The following is a 12,383-nucleotide window of genomic DNA, read 5'->3' on the forward strand; positions in this document are numbered from 1 at the left end:
CCTTTGCCTCTGTGTCAAACTCATGTCATCACAGCAGCGTTATGTGAGGTATCGGGACGTTTTTCCCCTTCGCTAAAACGGGCGTGGGCAGCACCTGACACATCCAGCCCACGGCGGGGAGTTTGACAGCCCTGCTCTAGACGCAAAACGCAGGAAAAACAAACACCAAAATAGAATAGAATAGAATAGAATAGAATAGAATTCTTTATTGGCCAAGTGTAATTGGACACACGAGGAATTTGTCTTGGTGCAAATACTCTCAGTACACATAAAAGAAAAGATACATTCATCAAGAGTCAAGAATCATAAGGTACAATATTAATAATAGTCATAGGGTACAATAAGCAATCAAATCATACTAGGAAACAGTCAGTATAGATCGTAAGGATACAAGCGACAAAGTTACAGTCATACAGTCACAAGTGGGAGAGGATGGGTGATAAGGAGTGATGAGAAGATTAAAATAAAATAAAGCTCAACCTACCTACCCCTCACTCTTGACAAGTGTTTCTGATTAGCTTGATATTGAATGGCCGCCTCTTTACCTTTGCAGGACAAGGACTCCCTTCTATGGGAGGCTCCGCGCCAATCTAAAGCCTAGTCGCCAATCAGAATACGGATTCCGGTTGCGGGGCAACAGCTCTCCAGCCGTTGAGTGCAAAAGAAGCTTGCGTCTCCTTGGAGACACAACTCTCGGTATCAAAGCTGGCTGGTTTAAAGGCCGCCAGTAGCTCCCGCGGAGGGAAGCAGGCAAATGGAGGGTCTATGGATGTCGCCGGAGTGCGCATTTCGCCTCCCGAGCTGCGCTTCGTGGATGCAGTCCCAGGCAGTTGTTACAGAGCACTGCTCAGCGTCCAAAATCTGCAGACACGCAGCTGTTCGCTTCATTTACTACCTCCGGAACGACCTCAGGTGGGACGGGAACAAGGCAGTCTCACTAAGGGAATGGAGCGAAGAAGCTGGGGGGGAAGAATACTGAGTGGGTTACTGGGGTTCACTAATTCTTTTGAAGAGCCATGTTCTTGCTCTATGATTAGTATTTGGAGGGGGAATAGGTTTTTTTTGGGGGTGGGGGGGCAATAGTTTGATTCCTGTTATTTATAGGTTAGAAACATTTTTGTCTGCAATCTCGAACAAATATAGTTCAATAGTAAGATGAAATAAGAATTCAGTCAATAAAAAGTTAAAATTCAAAGATAGGAAATACATAATTTTGCATCAGCACAATATTGTCTAGTAATTCAGGTTTATTGTACTATTTTTAAATCTGTGCTAATCTGTTACTATGCCATCACCAGGTTATTACAGGCATAAAACTCATTGACTGGAAAAGATAAAAAATACTCAAAATCTCTTGATGTAAGTTTGGGAAAGAAGCTTACAAGATATTACAGGGTTAATAGTTCAAGGTGAATAGGAGGCATGAATGAGATTACAGTCCTTTTAAAAAGCAGATGACCTTCCTAATTGGTACTTCCTCTTTCATTTTTGTTTGTATGTTTCCTAGGTTTATGATAAAGTTTCACACTACCTCAGTATTTCCTCTTGCATTATTGTTTCCTGTATCTACAGCACAATTTCATTTTCTCTGTCTATCCATCTGTCCATCCATCCAATTTTGCTTTAGTGGTTGCCAAAATAGATCATGCAACTAAAAGAAAAACATTACCTTTAAAAATATTTATTTGCACTATAATTTGCTCTATGGTGAAGCTATATAGTGGTGAAGATCCTCAAGTTCAGATAACATTTCAAAAATTGAATGATTTCTTAATTTTGCAGTTCAAACTAATTGTGGAAAATCCAAAGAAACCTGTTGCTTCTGGCCTTTACGTGACAGCTACTGTGGAATATCATCCAGACAGTGAGGAAGACCTTCATGATAAGCTCCTCCTTCATGTAGAGAAAAAAGTAATTGAAATTCCTCTGATTGGGTATGACATTTCAACATAAAACACTATTCTTAGTTAAATATTTGGCAAGCATTTGCACAACACACTAACCCCAACAAATGGGCAAAACTTTAGTTTAACTTATTGTGATGATTAGTTTGTTTTAAAACAGGAAGTTTTAAAACAAAGTTTGTGGCTCTGCAAACCCCTAAAATAATGTTTTGTGACTTCCAGCTAAACCTAATTATTTAATTAGAATAGCATTGGGTAAGAAAAAAATGCCACATTTAATAATTAAAATTTTAATCTATGTATTTCAGGGGGTCTCAATCTTTGTTATACTAAAGCAGTCCATTGTCTTGCACTAATGTGGAGTAAAACTTGGAACAAATTCTGACTGTTCCTCCATTTTTGTCTGTGGAAGGCCAATCAGTTGGGGGAAAAAACATACACTTTGTTTAATTTGCTTTGTTATGTGTGAAATATGGCAGTATCTCTCTTGTGGCCCGCCAGCGGCCAATGGAGCCGGCAGCAGACTTGGGCAGTGAGGAGGTTGGGGAGGAACTTGGGCCAGTCCTGGAGTCTGGGGAAGGCTCTGATGGGTGCTCTGCATTGGAGGCAGAGATGGGGCCCGGGTTGTCTGACATTTCCCAGCAGCCTATGATGTCGGAGATAAGTGGGGAGGAGGAACAGCTGGAGCCTGTTCCAGATGTGTGTATGCACAGAGCTGTCAGGAGAGCAGAACAATTAAGAAACGGGCCAACTCTGAAGGAAAGGTACACGTGGATGCTGAATGGCCCCTCCCTAGGGAATAAATAGAAGCAAAAGGGGAGTGGTGGTTGCAGGAGACAATTAGTTCATATTTCTTTTGGAAAATTTGCTTATCAGAGTTCATGCCTTACAGAGACTCCTTGCCAGGTATTGAATTTACAGGTTTGCAACTGGCAGCTCTTGGCCTGGCAACTATTCAAGAACTGATAAGGTCTGTTCTTGCAATTAACCCTTGGGAAGATTATTGCCGGGACTTTTCTTTGTATGAATGCCATGAATTCACAGTAACTAAATAAAGAGGGGTTTTTCAGGACAAGGAGTCTGTTTCTTGGTTCTGTAAGCCTGAGTCAGAACAATCTCTTACACCAAGTATTGTGAGTTTATGTAATACTAAATTAATATACAGTGACACTTTTGGTACTCATTGTTAATCAGGAAGCACGATGAGTACCAAAAACAAGTACCAAACAAATGTTTCCCATAAGGAATAATGTAGTGAGTCACAAGGCAGCTGACATTGGGAAGATCTAGCTTGTGCGTTGAGTACCAAACAAACTATGAACACTGGAGCAAATTTTTCACATAAAAATTCATTGAGTACCAAATTCGATGTGCTTCAAAGCCATTGAGTACCAAGGTACCACTATAATAGAATAGAAGAGAACAGAACAGAATAGAATTCTTTATTGGCAAAGTGTGATTGGACACACAAGGAATTTGTCTTGGTGCAAATGCTCTCAGTGTACATAAAAAAGATACATTTGTCAAGAATCATAAGGTACAACACTTAATGATAGTCATAGGGTACAATAAGTAATCAAATCATACTAGGAAACAGTCAATATAAATTGTAAGGATACAAGCAACAAAGTTACAGTCATACAGTCACAAGTGGGAGGGGATGGGTGATAAGGAGTAATGAGAAGATTAATAGTAACAGTAGTGCAGACTTTGTAAATAGTTGGACAGTGTTGAGGGAATTATTTGTTTAGCGTTCGGGGAAAAACTGTCCTTGTGTCTAGTTCTTTTTTTAAAAAAACTTTTTATTTTTAACAACAAACAAACATAAAACATAAAACAACAAATAAAACCTTTCAGTTATACAGTGTGTCGGTTGGTACATATGTCTTGTGCACAGTATCTATTGTCTTTCTCTCTTAAGTTTACATTCATATTGCATTGACTTTCCAAATCAAATTGTATTATTATTACACCATTATTAGACTTTATTTTCAGTTCCATATTATCCTTTTGAGCAACTCTCAATTCTTACTAATTTTATTCGTATTATAATTTATTCTGAACTACTCAATTATAACATATCATTACTATTATATCATACTTCAATTTCCTACTTTTCTATTTAACCATTGATAGAATAAATCCCATATCTTATAATACACTTTTTCTTCTTGCTCTCTAATTGCTAATGTTAATCTGCTCATTTCTGCACATTCCGTTATTTTTTTAATCACTTCCTCCTGCATCGGACTTTTCTCATTTTTCCAATTTTGAGCTAATACAATTCTAGCTGCAGTTAATACATTAATAATCAAGTATGTCAATTCTCTGTTGTAACTTTCAGGTAAAATTCCCAATAAAAATGTCTGGTTTTAAATATATATGCTGTTTTGTCATTTTTTCCAATTTTATATCCACTATCGCATTAAAGTCTCCCAGAATACATATATTATCGTATTCCAATTCTATTACTTTCTTGTGCAATTTTTTATAAAATTCTTCTTGCTTTTCATTTGGTGCATATACGGCTACTAAAAGCATCTTTAAGTTATTATCAATTATTTCCACCATCAATATTCTTCCTTCTTCATCTGTGAAGAGAAGTTTAGCTTTAATTGTATTCTTAATATATAGCACTACTCCTCTTTTATTTTGTTGCGCCAATGAGGTATTCCAGGATAATTCAATACTTGGACATGTTGCAAGCAGACTATATCTAATTTTAATTTTTCTAATTTGTGGAATGTTTTTTTTTCCTTTTGATGGCCGAGTTCAATCCATTTATATTCATTGTAATAAATTTCTTTTCTTCCATTGTTTATATTTTATATGTAGGGTTTATTGCTCTTATTGTTCTTTGCTCTCTTGGTTCTTTTGGTTCCACCCTTCCACGTACTGCTCCTTCTTCCTGTATCTTTTCATCTTTTTTTTCTTTGTCTCTTATCTCAACCATCTCCTTTTGAAGTTTGTCTATTTCTCTCTTCTTTCCCTCTAAAATATTCATCATAAAATAATTCTGCTTTCTTTATTGAGTCCAATCTGTGTCTTTGCTCTTGCTAAGTGAATATTACGCCTTCTGAGATCAGCCATCTATAATTCACTTCCTTTTTGATTAGCATTTTCGTCAAGAATTGATATTCTCTTCTCAAATCTCTCACTTTTCTCGGTACTTGTTTCAGGACTATAATCTCCTTTCCTTTATATTTCAGTGGGTCATCCCTTGCTCTCTGTAATATTTGTGTTTTGATTGTTTTCTTGGTGAATCTCACATGGACTTCTGTAGGTAATTTATTTTTCGTAGCATATCTTGTAAACACTCAGAACACTTCATCTATTCCATCCATCATTTTTTCTTTAGATATATCCAATGCTCCTACCAACACTTCTATCATTATTTCTGCAAGATTTTCTCCCTTCTTCAATATTTTAAAATCTCAAATAAAAATCTGCTCTGTCCATCTCCCAGATAAGCATTCCTCTTCCCTTGTCCTGTTCAACCATTGACAGCCTGTTATTGATTTCTCCAATTTTTTTCTGTCTGGTCCCCTTTTTCTTCTATTTTCTCTTCATTCCTCATCATCATTTGTTGTATGTTCTCTATTTTCTCATCTGTTTTCCCTATTCTATTCTTTCCATTCTATCTTCTAGGCATTTCCCTTGTTCTTGTATTGCTTGCTTTATCATTTGTAATGTGACCTCCTCTTCCTTCTCCTTCTCCCTCTCTTTTTCTTTCACTTTCTCTTTCCCCTGCTGTAACATAGTGCGAATTGACTGCTGAGCAGTTGGGCTTAAAGAGGAGGGTGTCTTCTTCATCTCTAATTAGTTGCAGTCCTAGTCAAAAAATATCTGCTTACAAGACCAGGAAAAATTGTCTTCAGGTTCTTCTTTACCTTACCCCAATTATTGAAGAGAAGGGGGGGGGGAGAAAAAGTTGGACCAAAAATAAAAGTAGAGTTCAAAAAAGAAAAGAAAAGAAAACAGACCAATTTCATCCAGGAGGCCAGAAAGACTGAAATGTAAAAATATAGAGAACAAGAATAATATGTGTCTCTGTGTGTGTGTATGTGTATGTATGTGTGTATGTGTGTGTATGTATGTGTGTATGTATGTATGTATGTATGTATGTGTTAGGGTTTGGGGATTAACCCCTAGAAGAGTATTGCAGCAGTAGTCAAGCCAGGCAACCAAACGAGAGCGGAAGGGCCCCAGAGTATACACACACTGAACACAAACACTGTTTGTAGTTTAAATAGTTTTTAATCCAGTTAGAGTTTAAGCATTGTCATTCAGTCCATTAAGTCATTCACAGTATTTCCATCCAGTAAGACTCACTAGTATAGTCCAAGTTAAGAGTCCTTGCAATATCTTTATCAGCCGATAAAGATATCTTCTCCTCCTCCGGTTTCACTCTTCAGAGAAACAAACGCTGGATATTCAGTAGAATTACGCAGTAAATCAGCAAACAGTAGCAAACAATAACAGTTCAGTCACAGGCACTCACAGTCAGTAATCACAGTTAGTCGCAGCAGCACACAGTTACAGTTACAGACAGATACAGCAAGAGACAGCAAGCTTTCCAGCTTCTAATGCTTCCTTATATTGTAACTTCTAACCGCACCCTTAATCGGCTAATTGCCTGCTGCATTGTGCTTAAAGTGATAAGCACTTAAACCATGATATCTAAGTTTTATATATTTATTCACCCAAACCATATTTGGTATCAATGTTATACCTAACATACTCCCCTTTTGGGTGAAATAAATATATAATACCTTTACAATCTTATCCCATATTTTTCACAACTCTCCTGGTGCTTACTGGCACCTTGGGCTTTAGTAAAATTATCAGCTAAATTGTCCTCCGACATGCAGTATTCTAGCTGAATCATCTTACTTCTTACAGATTGTCTCACGTTTAGGTATCTTAGATCTGTATGCTTGCTCCTTGTTTTTACTCCAATATTTGTGGCCATTTGAATTGCTGCCTGATTATCTTCATGTATAATTATAGGATAATCTACTGTTATACCTATATCAATTAACATTTGTTTATACATTATTAACTCTGTACATAACAATGATAAACAGGAGAATTCTGCCTCCATAGTAGACAAACTTATATGCTGTTGTCTTATTGACTTCCAGCCTATTAATGTCTTACCCAGCATTATGGCTGTTCCTGAAGTCGACTTTCTAGTGTCTCTTTCTGATGCAAAGCTAGCATCTGCATAAGCACACAGAATTAAATCACCCTTTGGTTCTAAATACAATGAATAATTCATTGTCTTTTTAAGATATCTTAATATCCTCTTAGCTGCATTCCAGTGTCTTTCACATGGTGCAGAATTGAATCTAGCCAACTGATTCACGCAGTACGATATATCTGGTCTAGACCAATTACTAATATAACTCAAACTACCAATTAAAGATTGATAAATCACCTTATCAAACTCAGGGCTTTGTACATCAGTGTTGCTAAACTCCTAACTCATTGGAGTCTTAGCTGGCTTACAAAGCTCCATCTTGTAATCTTTTAGTAATTTGCTTATCTTATCTTCCTGAGATATCTTATAACCTTTCCTTGTTTTCTTTATATTCAAACCGAGATACTTCTTTATCTCCCCTAATTGCTTGATCTTTATTCTCTTTCCTAATGATGCTATTATTTTATTTGCTTCATCATTAGTTTCAGTTATCAATGCAATGTCATCTGTGAATAGTAATAATAATGATACTTTCCCATTTGTCTCCCTCTTAAACAGACATGGATCGGCTAAACCAGCTTTAAATCCTATATTGTCTAGTTCCTTTACAATATACTGGTTCCATTCATAGCCTGATTGTTTAAGACCATAGAGGCTTTTCTTTAACAACCAACAATCATTATTATCCTTATTTTCACTTTTAATACCAACAGGTTTTTTCATATAAATAGTATGTTTTAATGGGCGTGCAAGTAAGCAGTTTCCACATCTAAATGGTTAACTATATAGTTTTTACTAGCTGCCCACACTAAAGCTGCTCTCAAGGTTGCTGCCTTAAGACTAGGTGCAAACACCTCATCGTAGTCATTAGCATTCTGCCTAAAACCTTGGGCTACTAACCTTGCCTTATGGATTAAATTACCATCCTTATCTGTTTTTACCTTAAATATCCATTTGCAGCCAATGGATTTCTTTCCTGCAGGTAATTTGGCATTTTCATACACCTTCATATCTCTTAATGAATTCAGTTCCTTATTCATTGCTGCATACCATTTTTCTTTTTCCTTATTAGGATACTTTTTAATTTCTTCAACAGAATTAGGAACTTGATTAATCTGGCACACTGTGTTAGCCTGGTACCTATCAGGCGGTCTAGATATACGTGTAGTTCTTCTGGGAATTACAGGGCTTACAGGAGGACTTTGTTGAACTACTACCTGTTCATCTTCCTCATCCTGTTCAGCTATTGAATCTGTTTCTTCCTTTATGGGCACTATTTCATCCTGTATTTGTCTCTTTACTTTATTTTTAAAGTTACAGGGATAACTAATGGGATTTCTATAGGATTCAATAATTACATCTTTATTGGCATCCTGTTCTAATTTCTCCCATCCTTCATGTTCTAGAAATTGGGCACTAGCACTACATAACACTTTAGATGTGCCTTTCTCCCAAAATCTATATGCCCTATGGTTTGCCTGATAACCAACGAAGAAAAATCTTTTAGCTCTATGTTGCCCTTTTTTTCTGAGTTGTGCAGGAATATGCACCCATGCTGGTGCACCAAATGTGTGCAGGTAACTTAGATCAGGTTTCCTGCCATGCCATCTGGTGAATGGTATTTCACCTGTTGTTGTATTAACAACGTTGTTCAATATGTTATTAGCACACATTGTAGCCTCCCCCACAAAGAATCAGGTAACCCAGAATCATTTAACATTGTTCTAACCATTGCCTGTAGTGTTTGGCCTCTTCTTTCAATAAAAGCATTATGTTCTGGCCTGTATGGAGCAGACTTCTTATGCTCTATTCCAGCTACCTTAAGTCTGTTCTGGAATTTGTTATTAATAAATTCCGTACCATTATCTGTCACCAGGGTTATCAGTTGCCGTTTAGACTTTCTTTCAGCAAACCTAAGCCAATTGAAAAAATGTTGATATGTTTCAGTTTTGCTTTTCATTAAATAGCAAAACCCATATCTAGAATAATGGTCCATAATGCTCAGTATATATCTAGCACCCCCATACTGGGTTTCTTTGGACCTATTATGTCTGCAAATACTACTTCTAAAGGTTCTTTTGTTTTGAAACCATTTAGCCTATTTGCAGGCAATACTTTGCTCTTATCTTCACAGCAAACATTACAACGCAAATATTTATCACAAGGTTTTAACCTTATTCCTTCAGATAACTCAACTGTACGTTTTAGCATTTTAAAATTTACATGCCCCAAACGCCTATGCAATAAATGGATACATTCTTCATGAGGCTTTATATTATTAAATACAGTTTGAGCCTCCCCTTTCTTACTATTATCTAAGACATATAATGTTCCATTTAAAGCTGCAGTTACCCTTTTGTTATCTTTTTCAATTATGCAATTATTATCCTTAAAAGTAATTACATAACCTAATTTATCTAATACCCTTACTGAAAGCAAATTAAACTTTAGTTGCGGTACATACAACATTTTTATATCCTGGTTTATGTACGGACAACGTGCAAAACCTTGACCTTTCGCTTTCAGGTTCCAGCCATTGGCAAGAGATATATGTTGAGAACTTGTAGACATTTTTATAAATTTTGTCTTATCTCTTGTGATGCAGTGGGATGCGCCACTGTCAACCACCCATAAATTATTCTTCACATCAGAGTTGCTAAACGTGGCTAGTTCAAATGCTTTCTTTGGCTTTTTTACATTCTGGCTTTTTCTCTTTTGCAGAATCTTGCCAAATGTCCTCTGCCTCCACAATTAAAACACTTTTTAATTGTGTATGCTGTTGAAGATAAATTCTCTTCTTCCAGGTGCTTTACTTTGCTTTGCTGGTTTCTTTCAAGCTTTGAAGATAATGTCTCTTCTTTCTTATCTTCTCTCAGCTCGTCACGCTCACGCCTTCTTCTGGCTTCTTCTAGTAGCCTGCCTGTAATCTCGGTTAATGAGAGGCTTTCTTTTGGCAATACCTCTAACGAAGTCACATAGTCATCATAGCTTTGATCTAATGAAGATAATATTATGTAGACTTGTTGCAGTTCATTAAATATAAGCTCTTTTTCTTGCAAATCTTGAAAAATGCTCTTCATACAGTTTAAATGAACTAACATATCTCCATTCCTCTGAAGATGCGTTAGAAAAAGCTTCCGTGTAAGATTTATATGTGCTCCTACACTGTCCCGAACATAAATCTTCCTGAGGTTCTCCCAGCAGTTTGCAGCATTTTCTTCTCCACGAATATGGACAAGCTGCTGATCACAGAGAGTCAGTCCTATGATGCATAAAGCCTGCTCATTCTTCAGTTTAAAGTCTTGTAACTTTTCGTTATCATCATCATTAGCAGGATCCCAGCTACTCACATCAGGTGGGTTTGCTATAATGTCCCACAAACCTTCTCTGCGTAGAAGTAAACTACATTTCATTGACCATGAAACATAGTTTGTTCCATCCAGCCTGGATATCATGGACAGTTGTGACAAATTTACTTGTGCCATTACTCTTCAGATATTTTGACTATTTTAAACTAATTAAAACAGTTTGTTTTTACAGTAATGTGCAACTCACACCAACTCTCTCTGCTATATCCTGGTTAGTTAGACTATGCTGCTGGGCCCATAACCAATGTTAGGGTTTGGGGATTAACCCCTAGAAGAGTATTGCAGCAGTAGTCAAGCCAGGCAACCAAACGAGAGCGGAAGGGCCCCAGAGTATACACACACTGAACACAAACACTGTTTGTAGTTTAAATAGTTTTTAATCCAGTTAGAGTTTAAGCATTGTCATTCAGTCCATTAAGTCATTCACAGTATTTCCATCCAGTAAGACTCACTAGTATAGTCCAAGTTAAGAGTCCTTGCAATATCTTTATCAGCCGATAAAGATATCTTCTCCTCCTCCGGTTTCACTCTTCAGAGAAACAAACGCTGGATATTCAGTAGAATTACGCAGTAAATCAGCAAACAGTAGCAAACAATAACAGTTCAGTCACAGGCACTCACAGTCAGTAATCACAGTTAGTCGCAGCAGCACACAGTTACAGTTACAGACAGATACAGCAAGAGACAGCAAGCTTTCCAGCTTCTAATGCTTCCTTATATTGTAACTTCTAACCGCACCCTTAATCGGCTAATTGCCTGCTGCATTGTGCTTAAAGTGATAAGCACTTAAACCATGATATCTAAGTTTTATATATTTATTCACCCAAACCATATTTGGTATCAATGTTATACCTAACAGTATGTATGTATGTATGTATGTACTGAGGGACTGAGAAAGTAATTGGCATCCTCGCCCAATACCTCAGATGTTTTGTTAATCAATGGCAAAACAACTGGATGACCTATCTTCTGTTGGAGGAGTTTGCTTTTAATAATTCTCAGCACACCTCCACCCACATGACACCTTTTTACGCAAACGTGGGTTACCATCCGAGGTTTTTCCCCCTGTCGATCTTGGATTCTCCGGTTCCAGAGACACAAGACTTTTTGTCTGAATTACATGCGATGCACCAATTGATTTCCAGACAATTGGAACCAGCGAAAACAGACTATAAACATTTTGCGGATCGTTCACGTCGGGCGACGCCTCCGCTGGCTGTGGGAGACAAGGTGTGCTTGTCAACGAAGCATCTCCGGGTCGATCGTCCGATTAGGAAGTTGGATCATCGCTTTATTGGTCCCTTCCCTATCGAGGCTGTTATCAATCCCGTGGCTTATCGGCTCACCCTACCGCGCTCCATGCGCATTCACCCTGTCTTCCACCGCTCCCTTTTGGTACCTGACACCCCATCGTGTACTCTCCGTTCTCCCGACGATACGGGTCCTCCATCTGGGCCCAGCGCTGATCCTGTTGTTGATACCACGGTGGTTGGCATTTATGATTCACGATGGCTGGACGATTTCAGTACTTCGTAGGGAAGCTGGAAAATGAAACAGAGATTTGTTCCTGGGAGGATGCGTCCAAGGTGCATGCCCCGGACCTTATCCGGCTATATCATGCACAATTCCCATCGAAACCACATCCGGATCGTCAGACTTGGAGGAAGGGCCCTGCGGTGAGGGATAGTGTTGTGACTGGAAGGTTTGAGCCTGCTGTGAGCTTTGAGTCTGATGTATCAGAAGACACAGGTTCGAGTGACGAGGAAGGTTTGGCATTGGAATTGGAGCCTGCTCTAATGAGAGATGCAGACGTGAGCCAGGAGGATGAGGGAGTGTCGGAAACACCATCCTCTCCAGAACCTTCCACTTCAATCATGCCTCAGGTGTCAGCAGCTGATCCACAGAACA

At 38.0% G+C, this 12,383-nt stretch overlaps 1 protein-coding gene across 1 annotated transcript in view; it reads left to right on the forward strand.

Annotated features, from left to right (window-relative positions):
* Positions 1-329: 329 nt before the first annotated feature.
* The window catches only part of CFAP47 (cilia and flagella associated protein 47), a 245,919-nt gene continuing 233,865 nt past the window's right edge, over positions 330-12,383 (forward strand). Inside the window, exons 1-2 of the mRNA XM_087966888.1 lie at positions 330-912; positions 1,783-1,934. Of these exons, the coding sequence (XP_087823014.1) occupies positions 766-912; positions 1,783-1,934 (299 nt within the window). The 5' untranslated portion in view covers positions 330-765. The remainder of the gene's footprint in view (positions 913-1,782; positions 1,935-12,383) is intronic.

The sequence above is a fragment of the Notechis scutatus genome, chromosome 5, assembly GCF_049901735.1.
Source record: "Notechis scutatus isolate UNSWTSFEM ecotype Mainland chromosome 5, rNotScu1.2, whole genome shotgun sequence".
NCBI lineage: Eukaryota > Metazoa > Chordata > Lepidosauria > Squamata > Elapidae > Notechis > Notechis scutatus.